This window comes from Brienomyrus brachyistius, chromosome 24, assembly GCF_023856365.1.
Source record: "Brienomyrus brachyistius isolate T26 chromosome 24, BBRACH_0.4, whole genome shotgun sequence".
NCBI classification, from domain to species: domain Eukaryota; kingdom Metazoa; phylum Chordata; class Actinopteri; order Osteoglossiformes; family Mormyridae; genus Brienomyrus; species Brienomyrus brachyistius.
This window is the reverse complement of record NC_064556.1, coordinates 290,425-311,353: the sequence shown is the minus strand read 5'-3', so window position 1 is coordinate 311,353 and position 20,929 is coordinate 290,425. Positions and strand designations below refer to the sequence as shown.

General features: G+C 49.5%; 1 protein-coding gene across 2 annotated transcripts in view; it reads right to left on the bottom strand.

The window, feature by feature from the left end:
* The window catches only part of LOC125720181 (short transient receptor potential channel 5-like), a 54,788-nt gene that overhangs the window by 18,363 nt on the left and 15,496 nt on the right, over nt 1–20,929 (bottom strand). Inside the window, exons 2-4 of one of the 2 annotated variants that reach the window (XM_048995357.1) lie at nt 15,415–15,466; nt 12,282–12,684; nt 10,058–10,579 (exon numbers count right to left, since the gene is read on the bottom strand). In XM_048995357.1, the coding sequence (XP_048851314.1) occupies nt 10,058–10,579; nt 12,282–12,668 (909 nt within the window). In that variant the 5' untranslated portion in view covers nt 12,669–12,684; nt 15,415–15,466. The remainder of the gene's footprint in view (nt 1–10,057; nt 10,580–12,281; nt 12,685–15,414; nt 15,467–20,929) is intronic. The other variant, XM_048995356.1, reaches the window with a different exon arrangement.

Genomic DNA, 20,929 nt, shown 5'->3' with positions numbered 1-20,929 from the left:
GCGAAGTTGTTGCTTGCAAATACAGCTTAGCTTAGCTTTCTACAGCTTTTCTTCAAGTTATGAATACTTACGTAAGCTAAAAATCAGATTAAATCGTATGAGCATCAACATGCTTATCTAGTCGATATTTTTCTGTCATTTCCAAAGAATGGAGTGTTTTCATCGTGCACTCTCAGGAACACGCACCTGCTCTCAGGAACACGCACCTGCTCTCAGGTTTCTGCTCTCAGGTTTCTGCTCTCAGGTTTCTGCTCTCAGGTTTCTGCTCTCAGGTTTCTGCTCTGGCCTAACTCAGGCCACCATGCATGACCAGGAGACCCCAGAGAGGTGCTTTATCTTCATTACAGCAAACCCCCAACCCCCCCCCCGCGCACTGCAGCTGCTGCACACCTCCTTCACATTCCGCTGCAGAGCGCGCTGCTCAGGACATCAAATGATCCTCTGAGGACCCGTCTGGCTGTCGTAGGCGCCCAGCAAACTGCCCGTTTTGGCAGCTCTACGGAGGGGCTGGGGTCTGAGTAATGTTATGCTACAGCGGCTCTTTTCACCAGGGACATGAATAAATAAGGCGGTTGGTGTGGGAGCGCTTAAACTTCACAGGATGCGGGATCACTCTCAGGTTGAGGGGGGTGCTTACTCACGTCTTGCCCAAGAGCAGCTCTCCTTTCCTGCCCCTTAAATATTTAATGTTTACACTGTGTTCCTGCAGCTGATGTCCCACCCAGCTCAGGTCTCACATGCCTACCAGGCATGCCGGTTCCGTGCCCGTCTCCGAGGATGCGTCAGACGGAATGAGGAGCCGCCTTTTCCCCACCCCCGCAGACGCGACAGAGAGAGATCCCGCCGTTCTGCACGACAGCCCTCCCCCCCATTCTCCTGGCACATTAATCCTGCCCCCCCACACCTATCAAATTTCTCTGGCCATCAGAGCAGAGGAGCAGTTAGGCCACAAGGCCCGTGACGGCACTTCATTACAGAGTCCATTAAAGCGGGATATCGACAGTAAAGCGGAGAGTGACTCACGATGGTCAGCCAGGAAATATGGCGGCTGGAAATGCAAACTATAATTAAAAGATTAAAGAAACTGGTTCAGGGACCCTACCATTGTACTGTTCTATAGTACATTAGTGGGGCTAAGTATAAAATGTACCATTATACATATGGAGGGCAGCCTGTGGCTGGTTCGAGTATGTTCGAGTATGGTCGAGTATAGTCACAGCTGTGAACCCTTGAGCACAGCCCTTAACCCCCAGCTCCCTGGGTGCGGCTGAGCTCGCTCTCACCTACCGGTGTCTGTGTCTTATAGAGAGCAAGATCGGGTAGGAAAAAAGAGAATCGCCCCACAGGAATCAATAAAGTATCATTATTATACTTTGGCCAATTCCTTTGTGAAGCGTAGATATGTATTGATGCATAGATGTGGTTTGCGTCTCATTGCCTTGGAGGCTTCAACACCCCCATCCTGCTCTCCTGCTCTATGCCCCCCTCCCCCCCGCTGCAAAGAGACGTTGGACTCTGACAGAATCCAGAAATGATGACGCTCGGCTATTTCTGCTTCAGCACTCTCCCTCGCTACGAGGAAAGTCGGCACCTGAAATCTGTACCTGGGAGGCTCTGCGGTGAGGAAAAACCACACTCCTTTGTTCGAAATCTCCTTTAGCTCCAGATTTGACAGCAGCGCTCCATCTGCCATCCGATAATATCTGGATCAGTCTGGCTAACAGTGACCTGGACGGCTTTCCGGTTCAGTTCTGATTTATCCTCCCTCCTTTTCCGTTACAATGCCTGCTTAAGCTTTATAACCATTACTTGGTTCCTGTAGCCATTCAGGGTTTTATCCTTAACTGACTGTAACACCTTCAGCTAGACCTGGGTTCTCTGTTGCCATGCCGACCACTGTTGAACCAGGCTTATCCCTCTCTCCCACCTGTAACTGTTCCCCATCTTCTCCGCAGTATCCCGCATTCCCTCACTATTTCTCTGCCTCTGTCACTCTCTGCTGGCAGCTTCTGACCTCCAACCTGAACCTCAGGCTCCTCTGCAGTGGGCTGTTATCTCCCTGGGAACGCGAGTGTGATAATCTCAGAGCAGAGAGGGTGAAAATCACACATTTCCTCTCCATCTATGCCTCCATAGATTTTAATGTTTTCTTGCGGCTTGAAATTGAGATGACAGCTTCTCCAGTATTTCCTCTGATCCTTTTCTCTCTTGAAAGAAGTTGGATTCACCGGCAATGACTTTTTTTATTCTCTGCCTCTAAATTCTTCAGAGGGTGGGCTGCTTAAATACAATTTGCAAGGACACTCGTCTGACGATATGTTTATTGATATTCCATTCTATATTCTTTTTTCAAAGCTTTCTTGCCACACAGTTAATCACTGACCCGACTCGCGTTTCACAAAGACATTTCCAGTGGGGCTGCAGGGACCATCTCTTGTTTGATACTCATAAATCCAACAGACTTCTGTGTACCCCTGTCCCTCCTCAGATGTTTCAAAAACTAAATAAATAAGTAGAAAAAAATCCACAGAAGATCGTAGCTGGTTAACAGAACATGCTGCTTCTCCTAAGTGAATATTTAGTGTAATTTGGTGTAGTGACTGTTTCTGGCCAACAGGGGGCCCCAAACCTCAGGGGCTCCACACAAATGCATGGTCTCAGTGGTGGTTAAGACCATGGTTACAAACCCCCCAGCTCAGCAATGGGCAATTACACCATTAAGAGTAATTAAGAGAGGTGTGGTGATCTGCGGCATCAACATTCACCACCAGTACTGCCAGCCAGGAGAAGCAGGCTGCATGAGACTGCACCCCTCCTCTCCAGTAGGGGGCAGTACAGTTTAGGCCATTACCCTGATCCATGGTGGGAAGACGCCCTAAACGTCTACAGTAAAGACAGGTGGTGAGGCCCTGCAATAGCAATAGAACATTCCGGAAATTGTTGTTTATAAAGTCCCACTCACTTCAGTCACTTCAGGCGCCCCCCCAGTGTATTGACTGTTAGTGGCTGACAGGGGGAGCCAAACCTTGGGGGCCCAAGGAAATGTGTGATTTGAACTGAAGGTAAACACCACTGCCGCTGCTCTTACTAAACAGCAGAATGACAATCTGGCTTCACCAGGAGGATAATAGAGCCTTCAGTACGTTTCCTACGGAATTTATATCAGCAGCCTCTACTGCAGTGTGGAAGCCATGAACTCACACTCCGCTGACAGTATTTGGAAGTAGGACTCAAGCGAAGGAAACAGGCTCACATTTCTCCTGTCACATAAAATATCAGACAGGCAGACATCTTATGTGAGGACGTCCATCCTGCTCGGAGATTTATCAGCACTGAGACTGACACTGAGCTACCAGTCTCTGCTGTCTGTCTATTGCTGCTAAATCCACTGCGCAGCACTAGTGAACAGCATAGTTTCAAACCCTGTGATATATCAGCAAAGAAGTCCAGGTGTTTATTCAGAAAGCACTGAGTGACCCGGCCACCACCAGCCGCACTTATGCGCTTAATCCCCCGACATCCACACCTCAGCATCTCCCTCCTCCATCTCAGCAACACTCCTTTCCTCCTCATTACACATGTGTGTTAAAACAAATGCATCTTTCCTGACATTTCATGAGAATAAACCCGGAAATCCCGGCTAACAGGATACAGCTGCCCTGTTTACTCTGCTGATGGCTGGACCTGTTGTTCCCATTAATCCTTAATGTATGACTATAAGGCTGCTCACTTACCAGCAGGACACCAGTCAGAGGTGCTCTTCTAGGTCAAATGCACATTTGGTATATTTCATTTGCTGCCCCCTTGGTCTGGTAGTGATGATGATGAAGATGGATATGATAAAGGCTGCAGGCCAGATTTCATAGGCGGTACCTCATCTGGCAAAAAAGTGTCGCTTCACGCAACTCACAGGTACTTCTGGCAAGATGGAGAGACTGTTTCTGTCATCCCTCTTATTCTTTGGTGAATGAGCAGTTGTGCCCTGAACCAGTGGCAATGGTGAGGCAGGTGCTCCAGGACGAGGGAAAATTAAGTGTGTAAGTGTGCGAGAGAGAGAGCGAGAGGGAGAGGGAGACGGAGAGGGGGGCATATCAGACTGAGGTGAAATCTCACATTCCAGCACCCCCACGGGGAGTGAGTTAGCAGTGTACCCCCCCCCTAGAATTGGGTCCCACACAAAGGAGAATCAGGCTTGGGGTGAATTCACAGATGAAGGCTGTATATGGGCACTGGGGGGGGGGGGCTTTTCTGGAGAGTTCTTCTGCTACCAATGAGATTCAGTGCTGCTGGGCTACAGAAGATGCTTAACCAGCCTGATGTGGTCTGTCCTACAAAAAAAACACACCAGTTATGAATAGAAATAAAAAGCACTCTGCCCATAATAACTGCCTCTCACCATTGTTAACAGAGCGTCTGCTCTTAGGCCCAGACTCCTGGCTGCTCGTTGCTCTGTTCCTGCCTTAAGGAATTGCTAAGCACTTGGCTTATATGACCACCCAGCCTCTGTGCTGCAGACACCACAGCTTATATGACCACAAAATCTCTGTGCTGCAGACACCACAGCTTATATGACCACCCAGTCTCTGTGCTGCAGACACCACAGCTTATATGACCACCCAGTCTCTGTGCTGCAGACACCACAGCTTATATGACCACAAAATCTCTGTGCTGCATACACCACAGCTTATATGACCACCCAGCCTCTGTGCTGCAGACACCACAGCTTATATGACCACCCAGCCTCTGTGATACAGACACCACAGCTTATATGACCACCCAGCCTCTGTGCTACAGATACTGCAGCTTATGTGACCACCCAGTCTCTGTGCTGTAGATACGGCAGCTTATATGACCACCCAGCCTCTGTGCTACAGATACCGCAGCTTATATGACCACCCAGTCTCTGTGCTGTAGACACCACAGCTTATATGACCACCCAGTCTCAGTGCTACAGACACCACAGCTGATATGACCACCCAGGTTCTGTGCTGCAGACACCACAGCTTATATGACCACCCAGCCTCTGTGCTGCAGACACCACAGCTTATATGACCACCCAGTCTCTGTGCTGCAGACACCACGGCTTATATGACCACCTAGTTTCTGTGCTAAAGACACCACAGCTTATATGACCACCCAGCCTCTGTGCTGCAGACACCACAGCTTATATGACCACCCAGCCTCCGTGCTGCAGACACCACAGCTTATATGACCACCCAGCCTCTGTGCTACAGACACCGCAGCTTATATGACCACCCAGTTTCTGTGCTGTAGACACTACAGCTTATATGACCACCCAGTCTCTGTGCTGCAGACACCACAGCTTATATGACCGCCCAGTCTCTGTGCTGTAGACAACACAGCTTATATGACCACCCAGTCTCTGTACTACAGACACCACAGCTTATATGACCACCCAGCCTCCCTCCCTTCATCACGTGGCTCTTCCTCCTCCTCTCGAAGCCAGTCGCCTAGCATCTGTGGCATTCACCCATGATCAGGTCCCAATTAGGTTCTCTCGCTGCCCCCCTCTGGCTACACCCAGTGTATGTTTCTGCAGTGGTACTGTGTGAGGAACAAACATCTGTTATTTATTTCATGTCACACTTCAGCGCTTCCTACTTTTCATCCCAAAGCCAAAACTCCACCTGTTCGAGCCATTCTCATTATAACCCCCCAGCTGCTGCACTGCTGTTTTCCACTTAAGTAGGATAGATGAACTGCAAGTTATTACATGAATTACAAAATCACTCCTGTGTCTGATGCCCCAGCCCCTAGAATCCTCCCCATCCTGGATTATTCCCTTGCCTTGTACCCTTGTCACTCCCAGGATAGACTCCAGACTCTACATAGGACAAGCAGGTACAGAAAATAAATGGATGGATGATGCATGGATGGATGGTTGGATGGATGATGGATGGATGGTTGGATGGATGATGGATGGATGGATGTTGGATGGTTGGATGGATGGATGCATGGATGGTTGGATGCATGGATGGTTGGATGGATGGATGGTTGGATAGATGTTGGATGGATGGTTGGATGGATGTTAGATGGTTGGATGATGGATGGTTGGATGGATGATGGATGGATGCATGGATGGTTGGATGGATGATGGATGGATGGATGGATGCATGGATGGTTGGATGGATGCATGGATGGTTGGATGGATGATGGATGGATGGATGGATGCATGGATGGTTGGATGGATGCATGGATGGTTGATGGTTGGTTGGATGGGTGATGGATGGATGGATGGATTTTTCCCTGTAATGTTACTATGCTCGGGGGGCAGCCAGGTGACCATGGAACCCCAGAGGTTTTTTTTCTCCCTACTTGGCAGTTTTTGGTTCTTCTCCTCTATTTTTCCGTTGTCATTTGGCTCTTTCTTTCATTGCTGTCTTTCCATTTCTTAGGGTCTGCGAACATCCGGCACCTTTATGAAATCTGAAACCCTAACCCATGTAAAGCACCATCGGACGACACTGTTGTAAAGGGTGCTATATAAAAAAAATGTAATTGGATGGATGGAGTTTGGAAAAGCATTTTCCCTGAGTTCAACACGTACCATTCCATTTGATTTATTGAGGGGTGTATCAGATAAAACTAAATGCGGCTGCTCATTAAATGTCATTAATAATGAAAATCCGGATTGTGTGCCTTTAAAGCAGAGATGTTCATCATTTCAGGCAAAGTACGATACATTGCTTGGCATCCCAACATACAGGAAAACTTGGTGGCTGGATCGACCTGGTGTTTATATTGATATTAGATAGAAACGTGCACATTATAGCTTGAGGAATAATTATAGTTATGTGTAATAAATTTTTGCATTTGTTTTAATCACTCTGTGATAGATCGGTGGCCTAAGTTGGGTTACTGACTCATCGGGGTAACGTCGCATTTAACGTAGTCTGGGAAAAATGTGGAGTTTGCATGTTCTCCCCATGTCATCGTGGGGTTTCCTCCGGGTACTCCGGTTTCCCCCCACAGTCCAAAAACATGCTGAGGCTAATTGGAGTTGCTAAATTGCCTGTAGGTGTGCGTGTGTGAGTGAATGGTGTGTGAGTGTGCCCTGCGATGGGCTGCCCCCCCATCCTGGGTTGTTCCCTGCCTCGTGCCCATTGCTTCTGGGATAGGCTCCGGACCCCCCGCGACCCAGTAGGATAAGCAGTTTGGAAAATGGATGGATGGATGGATGGATGGATGGATGAAATGTAAATGAACGAATATGAAGTCCATTTAAACTGTGTTAAATCCGACAAGTTACCCCGATAAGCTAATAGCCCCGCTTCGTAGTACAGGCCACAGGAATGGTGGTTCTCATGACATTTTAATGTGTTGCATTCACAAATCAAAATATAACATGAATTACACTCTTTTTTTGGCTACTTTTTATCACTACTCTTCCTGGGGATTCCTCCACCATGTGAAAGTCTCAGAGGTGTGGTTCCTCGATGGTGGAGCTAATTACCCAGCCACATCCTGTCATCAGAATCCCTCTTAACCGGCAAGAAATGCCTCGAGACCCATCTGTTCTAGGAACTTCTCTATTATGCCTCAGCTGCTCTCTTGCCTGTCCTGAATGGTCTTGTTTTGCACTCGACACTGATTTGAATTGATCTTATTGATTTCATGAGATTCCTGCTTAGTTCTTCGTAATTTATTGCACAGCAATTGCTGTGGTGCTAAGCTGCACTCGTTCACTGGAGGCTCAGCCCAGCTGCACTAATGGCTCGTTGGCTCCTGGACAGCTACAGGTACTCTCCACCTCACTTGTTACTGGTCTTTCACTGGAGGCTCAGCCCAGCTGCACTAATGGCTCGTTGGCTCCTGGACAGCTGCAGGTACTCTCCACCTCACTTGTTACTGGTCTTTCACTGGAAACTCAGCCCACCTGCACTAATGGCTCGTTGGTTCCCAGACAGCTGCAGGTACTCTCCACCTCACTTGTTACTGGTCTTTCACTGGAAACTCAGCCCAGCTGCACTAATGGCTCGTTGGTTCCCAGACAGCTGCAGGAACTCTCCACCTCACTTGTTACTGGTCTTTCACTGGAAACTCAGCCCAGCTGCAGTAATGGCTTGTTGGCTCCTGGACAGCTGCAGGTACTCTCCACCTCACTTGTTACTGGTCATTCACTGGAAACTCAGCCCAGCTGCACTAATGGCTCGTTGGCTCCCGGACAGCTGCAGGTACTCTCCACCTCACTTGTTACTGGTCATTCACTGGAGGCTCAGCCCAGCTGCACTAATGGCTCGTTGGCTCCCGGACAGCTGCAGGTACTCTCCACCTCACTTGTTACTGGTCTTTCACTGGAAACTCAGCCCAGCTGCATTAATGGCTCGTTGGCTCCCGGACAGCTGCAGGTACTCTCCACCTCACTTGTTACTGGTCATTCACTGGAGGCTCAGCCCAGCTGCACTAATGGCTCGTTGGCTCCCGGACAGCTGCAGGTACTCTCCACCTCACTTGTTACTGGTCATTCACTGGAGGCTCAGCCCAGCTGCACTAATGGCTCGTTGGCTCCCGGACAGCTGCAGGTACTCTCCACCTCACTTGTTACTGGTCTTTCACTGGAAACTCAGCCCAGCTGCATTAATGGCTCGTTGGCTCCCGGACAGCTGCAGGTACTCTCCACCTCACTTGTTACTGGTCATTCACTGGAGGCTCAGCCCAGCTGCACTAATGGCTCGTTGGCTCCCGGACAGCTGCAGGTACTCTCCACCTCACTTGTTACTGGTCATTCACTGGAGGCTCAGCCCAGCTGCACTAATGGCTCGTTGGCTCCCGGACAGCTGCAGGTACTCTCCACCTCACTTGTTACTGGTATTTCACTGGAAACTCAGCCCAGCTGCACTAATGGCTTGTTGGCTCCCGGACAGCTGTAGGTACTCTCTACCTCACTTGTTACTGGTCTTTCACTGGAAACTCAGCCCAGCTGCACTAATGGCTCGTTGGTTCCCAGACAGCTGCAGGTACTCTCTACCTCACTTCTACGTTGCTTTGGACAAAACTATAGGCTGAATACATAAATGTAAAAGTGCTCAGGTCTCACGACTCAATATACATTTGCAAGACCCTACACATTTAAAAGACTGCATGTCAATTGTCATTAAACTCACTAAATGACAATGCAGATAATATCCATCATTCCTTGGAAGTGCCTGGAGCCTATCCCATGTGCCAAAGGGCACAGAAGATTAAGGTACCTGCTGGATGGGATGCCAGTTCATCACAGGGCACCTACACAAGCACACTACAGGCAATCTTCATATGCCAGTTTGCACATTTTTGGACAAAAGATGAGAGCAGGGGCAGGATCCAAATCCCCAATCTGGAGGTGTGAGGCAACAGTGCCACCCATCGAGCCACCGCTCACAGCCCCAGCGGCTTGGTAATCAACAGGAACTCAAATCAATTACATAAAGTGTCATTCATCAGCTCATCACAGGCTGGGAACCACTGGAGCCCCTCGAAACCCGAAATCTCTGCTGAACAATGCAAATGTTTCTCAGCCAGATCTTGCCCTGCAGCAGCCTACACCCCATATCCCATTCTGCTGATTGGAGCACTTGGTGAGGTGTCACCAACCTTCATGGGATCGCAGTGACCCTCTGGAGATTTGAAACACTTTTCCTAAGAGTAACTAACGAAGAATATTCTTATGCCAAAAAACTACAACCACTGTATATCTCTACGGTTTACTCAGCCACAAAATTGAACGGTCATTTGATTCCAACTCTATTCACAAACTTTACTTACTGCAGTCAAGCTCATCGTTTCCCACAAGCTGAGCAGGCACTCGTCACTCATACACAATCAAAAGAAGGTGTAATGGCACTTCTACACTAAGCATTTATCTGATAAATTGCCCGACTCATTTTCAGCAAATTAACACACCAAGTCTCGCACATGCCGTTGTATTCACATGCCAGTTTCCACGGCTCATTACTGCTATGCTAACTTAAAGATGGAAGGGGGGGGGTTATGTTCTCAGTGCACCCCTGCCCCCTTCTTGCCCCCCCCACCCCAGTCTCCATGGAATGCTACCTACCTCCTTCTGATGGTACTTGATGGCCAGTTTCAGCTTGGCCAGGTCGTGGCACTCGCGGGGGTCCAGCTCTTCACTGTGATCATCGCGGTGGTTGAGTATGATCTCCAGCTCACGGGAGCTGCGTGCCTGGTCCAGCAGGTCCTTGGCAAAGCGCTTGCATTGCTGAGACAGCTCCTCGTACTCCTGCCGGAACTCGTTCTCCACCTTGCTCAGCTCCTTCAGCTCCCAGCCCAGGCGGAAGGCGGTGAGGATGGGGTCCTCGCTGGAGAGGGCGATGAGTGACGGGCTGGCCAGCGCCCGGTAGACGTTGAGGCGGGAGCGAGAATGCCGCAGGCTGTCCACCTCGGAGCTGGAGACACACTCCACGCAGTCGCAACGGATGCGGTGCGGCCGCGGTATGCTGACCTCGCGCTGCACCAGGAGCTTGATGATCTCGTAGTTGTTGGTGTGAGCGGCCAGCATGATGGGCGTGATGTCAGGGGTGAACTCCGAGAACTGGCTGTCCATCATTAGCGAGGGGACCTGATGGGATGGAGGGATGGGCAGCACAGGGTGAAGAAATGAGAAGAACACAAAGGAGCATATGAGAAGAGGCAGAAAGACAGATCCGTGCTTTTCACACTGAGCGGCAGGCTAACAGGCCAAGCTCTTCAGCTTTAATTCCACACAAAGCCACCAGCTTAAAGGCCTAGCTACACGCTTTCCACTGTGAACGGCAAATGAGTGAACAAGGCGGGAGGATGCAGGCGAGATGCAGCACCACGGCAGCCCGGAGATGCACCAAATATATTTTCATTTACACTATGTAAAAGAGGCAAGAAAATAGATCCATGCGAGAGTGCAGGAAATGAGGATGTATCGTCCGAGGGCAAACTGAAATTGCTTTTTCTTCCCCATAATTTCATCTGCATGGTGGATGTATCTATCTGTACAGCTGTATTCACAGGGAAGGGAAAAAAGAAATATTACGCATTATTTCAACGCAATAACCAACTGATTGGTTTCAATTCGTTTTCATGAATCGCCAAACAGAATTTCCGTTGGGGGGTGGGTGATGTTGCCTTCGTACCTCCAGGATGCCCCCTGCCGTGTGTGTGTCTCTCTCTCTCTGTGTTTGTGTATCTGTTTGTGTGTGAGTCTATGTGTGTCTGTGTGATCCAGGTATACATTACATTGTGGGGACCAAATGTCCCCACAATGTGACAAAAGCCTGTTATTTTCATGTTGAAAGGATCATTTTTTGGTCCCCACAAGGGGAAATAAAATTTAATGAAATCTATGACTGTGATAAAAAAAACTAAATTTGTGAAAAGTCTTGTGTTTTATTTGGTTATTTATGGTTATGGTTAGGGCTCGGTGGGGGTTACGGTGTCATTGTTGGGATTAGGGTTATGGCCATAGAAAAAAATGGAGAGTCCTCACAAAGATATGAGTACAGGTCAGTGTGTGTCTGTGTGTGAGCGTACACTACAATGGACTGGCATCCTGGCCAGCGTGTCCCTCCATTGCACCCTGGGCTCTGTGAGATCTGGGATTACTGTGGGCCTCTACTGGATAAGTGGTTATAGAAGATGGATGGATGGATGGAAGGATTCATTCATTAATGAAGAAAAATTAACTCTGTAATATAACTCTGTAATTTGGGATCCCTGAAGAATCACATTATTCACATATTATTAATGAAATATTTTACAAATTGTTTTTTGTACCGTATGTGAATTTGCTGTTTGGAGATTTGGTCTCCTTCACAGTTCCTTATCCTCTAATGCAATAACAACCTTTACTTTTACTTCATAGGAGTCCTGGGGACCAGCAAGTATCTGCAGTTATTTAGTCAATGAATGCCTGTGAGCAGGAGTTCCACAGCACTGCAGGAGAGCTGGTGCTGATCAGCCATCTGGGGGCTTGTGAGGGTGTGAGACATGGTGGATGGGGAGTCTCACTTACTGGAATGCTAGTCTGGAACATTCTCAGTCAAACTAATTATTTTTGTGTATGCTGCAGAATACATGTGGCACTTCCCAGGAAACACACTAGAGTAGAGGACAGAAGAGAAACGGATGAGCTTGAACAACTCTCCACAATAAGAATCTCAACATGAAAAAGCAACCCTGGCTGTGTCCACTGACAGTAAGCTAATAACTGCTAAGCCGGGAAACCATTCAGAAAAGTGGCCTTCAGTGCCCCCTACAGGTACTCCTGAGAACCTCGCCTGGTGCCATACCTGCTTCTCCCCGCTGGGCCGGCGGTGGGACAGCAGCAGTTCCACGGCTCCCACCACCTCCTTGCGAATGGCGTAGAGAAGTGCGTCGCCCACATACACCCCGTGGTTGAGGAGGAGCTCCATCACTTCCAGGTTCTCGTTCTCGATGGCGATGAGCAGGGCACTACGTCCAAGGGGGTCGATGCAGTTCACGTTGATGTTGTAGTAGATCTCAGCCTCTAGCAGGGCATGCTTGACCCCGGCGTAGTCACCCTTCTCCACTGCCGTCAGGTAGGCCTTCTCTTCGACCGACAGCTCCGCCTCCGCCCGCACGATCTGCAGCGGGATGCGGTCGCGGTATGGCGAGTAGCTCACCTTCTTGTAGTACAGCTGTGCCATTGGGTTCATCGTGCAGAGTCACTGCCTGGGAGTGAAGAAGAGAAGGAAGATGAAGAGTTATGGAGCATAAGTAGCACTTTGGATATGTTATTGTATGAGCCAGGGCCTCTAAACTGTGTACAATGTATGTACCAGTGATGGTCGACATGCTGTCTGGGGTGTCTCCGGTCCCTAAACTGTCCACAGGGTGTATACTGGTAATGGGCAACGTGCTGCCTGGGGTGTCTCCGGCCCCTAAACCGTCCACAGCGTGTATACTGGTAATGGGCAACGTGCTGCCTGGGGTGTCTCCGGCCCCTAAACCGTCCACAGCGTGTATACTGGTAACGGGCAACGTGCTGTCTGGGGTGTCTCCGGCCCCTAAACTGTCCACAGCGTGTATACTGGTAATGGGCAACGTGCTGTCTGGGGTGTCTCCGGCCCCTAAACCGTCCACAGCGTGTATACTGGTAATGGGCAACGTGCTGCCTGGGGTGTCTCCGGCCCCTAAACCGTCCACAGCGTGTATACTGGTAATGGGCAACGTGCTGCCTGGGGTGTCTCCGGTCCATAAACTGTCCACAGCGCGTATACTGGTGATGGGCAACGTGCTGTCTGGGGTGTCTCCGGCCCCTAAACCGTCCACAGCGTGTATACTGGTAATGGGCAACGTGCTGCCTGGGGTGTCTCCGGTCCATAAACTGTCCACAGCGTGTATACTGGTGATGGGCAACGTGCTGTCTGGGGTGTCTCCGGCCCCTAAACCGTCCACAGCGTGTATACTGGTAACGGGCAACGTGCTGTCTGGGGTGTCTCCGGCCCCTAAACCGTCCACAGCGTGTATACTGGTAATGGGCAACATCCTGTCTGGGGTGTCTCCGGCCCCTAAACTGTCCACAGTGTGTATACTGGTAATGGGCAACGTGCTGCCTGGGGTGTCTCCGGGCCCCTAAACTGTCCACAGCGTGTATACTGGTAATGGGCAACATCCTGTCTGGGGTGTCCCCGGCCCCTAAACTGTCCACAGCGTGTATACTGGTGATGGGCAACGTGCTGTCTGGGGTGTCCCCGGCCCCTAAACTGTCCACAGCGTGTATACTGGTAATGGGCAACGTCCTGTCTGGGGTGTCCCCGGCCCCTAAACTGTCCACAGCGTGTATACTGGTAATGGGCAACATCCTGTCTGGGGTGTCCCCGGCCCCTAAACTGTCCACAGCGTGTATACTGGTGATGGGCAACGTGCTGTCTGGGGTGTCCCCGGCCCCTAAACTGTCCACAGCGTGTATACTGGTAATGGGCAACGTCCTGTCTGGGGTGTCTCCGGCCTCTGCCTCTCCCAGAATAGGGTCCAAGCTCATTTCAATCCTGAACTGGATTTGGGATTCATAGGTAGTTTAGGGTTCTGGAAAACCATAAAAGTTTTGAATCTGTGACATTGTCTAATGGTATCCTGAGTGCTGAGTTTGTGTGTTTACATCCAGTCCATCACAAAGACAAGGACCAACAGGAGGGGCACCCTTATTAGTCTGGTGTAAACACACGTGTGAAACATTTGGTATCTCTAAGAGAAATAGGGACACAGGGATTGGAGGATGGGATGAGCTGGGGGGGGAGGGGTATTTGGTATCCATGGGTAGGCGAACCAAGCAACATAAAAACACAGAATAGAGACGCACAGATTGTTCTCAAAACTAAATCAGAAATCTGGACCCCCCCTTACCCCGACAGCTATACCATTTCCCCAGTCTCTCTCTTCAGGGGGGCTTCAGCAAGCACACCCCAGCTCCAAAATGCCCACCCCCACGGTATTATGTGCACGATTCCCATGCGGACCAAGACACAACGACAGCCACTGGGCTGTTGTCCTTCCTAAATCACCACAGATCACTGGAGTAGGACATGAACAGGTCACGCTCAATTAACAGAGGGGTCGTTAGGAGCAGAGAATTGATTTGATTGGTTTCAGGATACAAAACCCTTGGACATGGACTGGGCTGCACTATGAACAGCGCAGGATTACTAGCAAATCAGATCCGCCTGAAGCTCCTCTTCGTTCACCTGTCGCTGTGGTGCATGGAAATGAGGGAGCAGAGAAATTCAGGCTGGGAACGACATGGCAAGAAACCGGGCAATTAAGGTGTTTCCCGGACCCAAGGCTGCGGACGTGTGAGATTTACTGCCATGTCCGTACATGGCGGTGGCGATGGGGGATTCAGCGTGCCGGGGCTGGCGTGTCCTCAAAGGGCCACTCCCACGCTCCTCAGACCACTTGCTTTCTCCCCATCGACTCGTCATCCTGCCAGCTCTCCATCTTGGCTGAGGGTATAAGGCGTATCCATGGAAACAGGAGAACCGCACGAGGCTGGTGCTGGTGCGGAGGCCGTAGGAAACCTGCCCGGCAAAGGCGGGCCACGATTCCCGTCCGTCAGACGGCAGGAGAGGCGGGACTCGCAATGTGAATTTAGCTGAAACGGCAGTGTCTCTACCTGCATTGCCTGGCCACATTCCAGCTCGGAACACAGACATCTGCTACGTTAAACAGTCGATTCACGCTTACTCAGTACAAACCACTCCAAAAAGAGTATCAAAAAAGTACTATGAAAATCAAACAAAAAAAACAACATTTCACCATTATGCATTTTTCTCATTTCCAAAAGTAATCCTTGTGACCCAGACTAGGACAGGAAGCTTGAATAAGTTGTTACTTTTCCTAAAATTCCAACAGAAAAACCGATTTTTTTTTAAATACCTTCCTACAGCTACAAATGCAAGTTACCTGCATTTGGTAATCGAGCCTGCTGGTTTCACATCACCAGTTACTGTGACGCCTAAGAAAGAAAAAACATCTGCGAGTGTAACTTCAACCAGCTAGTGATGGACAAAGGGACCCTCAGACAGCTGCAGTGGGCGCTTGAGAGCTGTAGTGAGTGTGTGAGAGCTGCAGTAGGCGCGTGAGAGCTACAGTGGGCGCGTGAGAGCTGCAGTGGGTGCGTGAGAGCTACAGTGGGCTCTTGAGAGCTACAGTGGGCGCTTGAGAGATACAGTGGGCGTGTGAGAGCTGCAGTGGGCGCTTGAGAGCTGTAGTGAGTGTGTGAGAGCTGCAGTAGGCGCGTGAGAGCTACAGTGGGTGCGTGAGAGCTGCAGTGGGTGCGTGAGAGCTACAGTGGGTGCGTGAGAGCTGCAGTGGGTGCGTGAGAGCTGCAGTGGGTGCGTGAGAGCTAGAGTGAGTGCGTGAGAGCTGCAGTGGGTGCGTGAGAGCTGCAGTGGGTGCGTGAGAGCTGCAGTGAGTGCGTGAGAGCTGCAGTGGGTGCGTGACAGCTGCAGTGGGTGCGTGAGAGCTGCAGTGGGTGCGTGAGAGCTGCAGTGGGTGCGTGACAGCTGCAGTGGGTGCGTGAGAGCTAGAGTGAGTGTGTGAGAGCTGCAGTGAGTGCGTGAGAGCTGCAGTGAGTGCGTGAGAGCTGCAGTGAGTGCGTGAGAGCTGCAGTGGGTGCGTGAGAGCTGCAGTGGGTGCGTGAGAGCTGCAGTGGGTGCGTGACAGCTACAGTGGGTGCGTGAGAGCTGCAGTGGGTGCGTGACAGCTACAGTGGGTGCGTGAGAGCTGCAGTGGGCGCTTGAGAGCTGTAGTGAGTGTGTGAGAGCTGCAGTAGGCGCGTGAGAGCTACAGTGGGCGCGTGAGAGCTGCAGTGGGTGCGTGAGAGCTGCAGTGGGTGCGTGAGAGCTGCAGTGGGTGCGTGAGAGCTGCAGTGGGTGCGTGACAGCTGCAGTGGGCGCGTGACAGCTGCAGTGGGCGCGTGACAGCTACAGTAGGCGCGTGAGAGCTACAGTGGGTGCGTGAGAGCTGCAGTGGGTGCGTGATAGCTAGAGTGAGTGCGTGAGAGCTGCAGTGGGTGCGTGAGAGCTGCAGTGGGTGCGTGAGAGCTAGAGTGAGTGCGTGAGAGCTGCAGTGGGTGCGTGAGAGCTGCAGTGGGTGCGTGAGAGCTGCAGTGAGTGCGTGAGAGCTGCAGTGGGTGCGTGACAGCTGCAGTGGGTGCGTGAGAGCTGCAGTGGGTGCGTGAGAGCTAGAGTGAGTGTGTGAGAGCTGCAGTGAGTGCGTGAGAGCTGCAGTGAGTGCGTGAGAGCTGCCGTGGGTGTGTGACAGCTACAGTGGGTGCGTGAGAGCTGCAGTGAGTGCGTGAGAGCTGCCGTGGGTGTGTGACAGCTACAGTGGGTGCGTGAGAGCTGCAGTGGGTGTGTGAGAGCTGCAGTGGGTGCGTGAGAGCTGCAGTGGATGTGTGAGAGCTGCAGTGGGTGCATCAGAGCTGCCCTTGGCACGTGGTACAGAGAGGAAAGGGAATTTGTTTGAGCAGAAGAGTGTAGCTTTAACTAAAGCACGAGAAGGCCCGTAAACAGGACCGCTATTTCTGTCACCACAAGGAAAACATAGAGCAAACTCCCCCACCCTCGTCTTATAGTAAATCAGTACTATTCCATATTAAAACCACTGACTACACAAACTGTACTGTAACATTGAAGGACCTTCGTTTTAGAACATCAGATTATTGAAAGTGAATAGTGGCTGTGACATGCAGTCACAGTAATTGACATGCAGTAATTGCTAATATTTATATTGCTAACTGGTTATGCGAGATGAATTTTTGTTCGTTTTCCTACACTGGCCCAGGCTAACTGGAAATGGCAATGCACATTTTCTATAGACACGTGATTAATGCATCATTATTACCGCAATGGGGCGTCTTCTGTATTTACCTATAGCACCACCATTGTGTTTGAACTGGGTTCCTCCTGGACATGGATGCTGGTACTTAAGCGCTATGTGGCAGCGTCACCCACAGCGACTGCTCCTTCCTGGCACGGCGTTGCAGCAAAATGTTGTGATTTTTCACAAAGGGCCTGTGCACCATATAGCTTTGATCTAAAAATATCGCCTCTCTGTTTTCATCCTTAAGTTTCGACTTTTTTCATACCGCTCATCCGTTTGCTTGGATTTTGTCAAAACGAATAAAACTAATTGTTCTTTCCCTGCAAAATAAGTAGCATTAGCTTAACAGGCTGAATAGGTAACATAGATGTGTATATTTGCAGTAGGGTTACTTTTTGGAGGAGAATGTTATAAATAACATATACAGGAGGAGAGATTATTCGTTATGGGTGGCAGCTGGTGTTTCATATGAGGAAAAAAATAAATATGACAAATCCGTCAAACTATACCCTCCAGAACTCGATCTCATCTAAAAAGCCAAGGTGCCGTTAACGGGGTCAAACATTAACTTTAATATAGCGCATGCGCCGTGCCGGCACCTCCGCTCCAGACAAGCCTTTTCCACGTACCGGTTTGAAGTTTCTCGCAGATGAGACTTACATCCATGTCGAGATTGATTTTCAAGAATGATTTATCACGGCGGTCTCAGAATATAAATTTTAAGCCTAACAAAGCAATTGGAAAGGGCCGAAATTAATGGCGGTAAAATTAATTATAGCGAACGAAGAGACCATATTGATGGGCTTAATTAAACGGGCCGCCTTAATAATGTAAGCTGCAATAAAGTGCTTCGGTCGGCATCGGCTTTAACAACAATTTCTCTCGGTGTCTTCAGTGAAGTTTGGTGATAAATAGCCAGCAATTACTTATACTGGGTCTTGTTTCATTTTATAAACGGTTAATGCGGCTACCCATAAATGACGTCCACTTCTATCTTACTTACATATTAAGATATAATATTGCTAAAATACCTGTAAAACAGTTGGTTATTAGTTGCCAGCTTTCCCAAACAAAGCATCACTCTTAAAATCCTCTAACTGGAAAAAAAAATTAAAATGCAATGGGGCATATATATCGTTGACGACTCTAAATAGGAAATAGTTATCGTTTTATTTAGCCGTCAGTGGATGCGATAGAAGAGGGAACATTGCGATATTATCTTTATTCTGCCTGAAGCGATTGTCCCAGAAAGGGGCATCATTTTAGCGTTAAGCCATGTAATCTTGTGAAACATTACATTGTTTAATTAACGCCACTTGATGTTAGCAGCTTGCATTATGGTATTCACGGGAGAGAAGTAATGCCTTCGCTGCAAAAGTGAATAAGAACCTCAGGTGTGCTTGAACCACCATGACATACAGAACACATAATAAATATATTAAAATATAAACGACTGTTATTCTGACTTGTAAATACAGCTCTCCATCTTCCTCTTCAGCAGATGCTGACTCGAGTCACGTTTGTTTGACAAGCAGTGAAGCTTCTCTGTGATTTCTCAGTTCCATCACCCACTGGCGCCTCCGCCATGGAAACGTTTTGTCACCCTGTCATGCGGACAAATGTCAGCGTTGGTCAGTGCCTATTAAGGTGGTGTCTGGAAGAAATTATGGCAAAATATACCCATGGCTCCTTTCTCATTATTCACTTTAGGGTGCGTGTGTGTGTGTGTGTGTGTATCGTCACTACTAATCATAACAATAATTATAAACTGAAGTTTATGTACTGAGAGCACAACACAGTCATTAACTATATGGCATTGGTGACCTCACACATTTAATCGCAGGTATCTCTACAAAGTCCTCCAATACTGACTGATTTATTTCTAATAAGACATCAAAGACTAAAATCCACCCACCCGCCCAATCAGTTCCAATAACTGCTCACCTGACTCGCTGGTCAACGCATTAGACAATAGAGGCGGCTGTCCTGGATGCCAGCTTCTGAGGGGCACCGATTGAGCACATTGGCAATTTTATGTGTGCGCTGCCCAATACAAAAAAAAAAAATGTCTTGTTGGCACCTCTAGAAGCACTGGCTGCACTCTGCAGTGATGGCACAGAACAGCTACGCAATGCAGGGTGACTCTAGTACCACTGGAGCCCTCTGCAGTGACGGCACAGAACAGCTACATAATGTGGGGTGACCCTTGATGCTCTGGAGCCCTCTGCAGTGGCGGCACAAAACAGCTACGTGATGTGGGGTGACCCTAGAATCACTGGAGCCCTCTGCAGTGATGGCACAGAACAGCTTTGTGATGTGGGGCGACCCTAGAATCACTGGAGCCCTCTGCAGTGATGGCACAGAACAGCTACGTAATGTGGGGTGACCCTAGAATCACTGGAGCCCTCTGCAGTAATGGCACAGAACAGCTTTGTGATGTGGGGCGACCCTAGAATCACTGGAGCCCTCTGCAGTGAAGGCACAGAACAGCTACGTAATGTGGGGCAACCCTAGAATCACTGGATCCCTCTGCAGTGATGGCACAGAACAGCTACGTAATGTGGGGTGACCCTAGATGCTCTGGAGCCCTCTGCAGTGGCGGCACAGAACAGCTACGTGATGTGGGGCAACCCTAGAATCACTGGATCCCTCTGCAGTGACGGCACAGAACAGCTACGTAATGTGGGGTGACCCTAGAATCACTGGAGCCCTCTGCAGTGACGGTACAGAACAGCTACGTGATGTGGGGCGACCCTAGAATCACTGGAGCCCTCTGCAGTGACGGCACAGAACAGATTTGTGATGTGGGGTGACCCTAGAAGCACTGGAGCCCTCTGCAGTAACAGCACAGAACAGCTATGTGATGTGGGGCGACCCTAGAATCACTAGAGCCCTCTGCAGTGGCGGCACAGAACAGCTATGTGATGTGGGGCGACCCTAGAATCACTGGAGCCCTCTGCAGTGGCGGCACAGAACAGCTACGTGATGTGGGGCGACCCTAGAATCACTGGAGCCCTCTGCAGTGACGGCACAGAACAGCTACGTGGTGTGGGGTGACCCTAGAAGTACTGGTGCCCTCTATAGAGCTGGCATGGATATAGGAATGCTGCACCCTTGATGCGATCGGAATCCATACAGCAGGACACTCATGGGACACAAAATCACAGAGACATTAAATCACATTAAATCAGGGTTAGGTGCAGTTGAAATGTAACCAAACAGTGAAATCCATCACGTACACTTTCCTACAGGAAGTGTCCACATCTTTCATTTCTATGCATCGCCTATAATCCTTGGAGGAACCAAATTGATAGCATAACCACAGCATAACATCTACAAGGCTGATGAGCTAATTTCTGTTTAAGAAGAGAATTTAAAAATTGCAGCACCTTCCGGAAGGTACTACAAATGAAGTGTATTTCTGTCTGCCTGACAGATTGGCTATATTAACATCCATCCATTCCTCCATTTTCCTGGTACCACACAGGGCACAAGGCAGTGGCACTGCTGTGTGAACATGGTGTCCGTCAGCTAAATTGACCTTTTCCGCTGTGACCTCAGCTTAAACCTATGAGTGGCCTTTCTAAAAAAA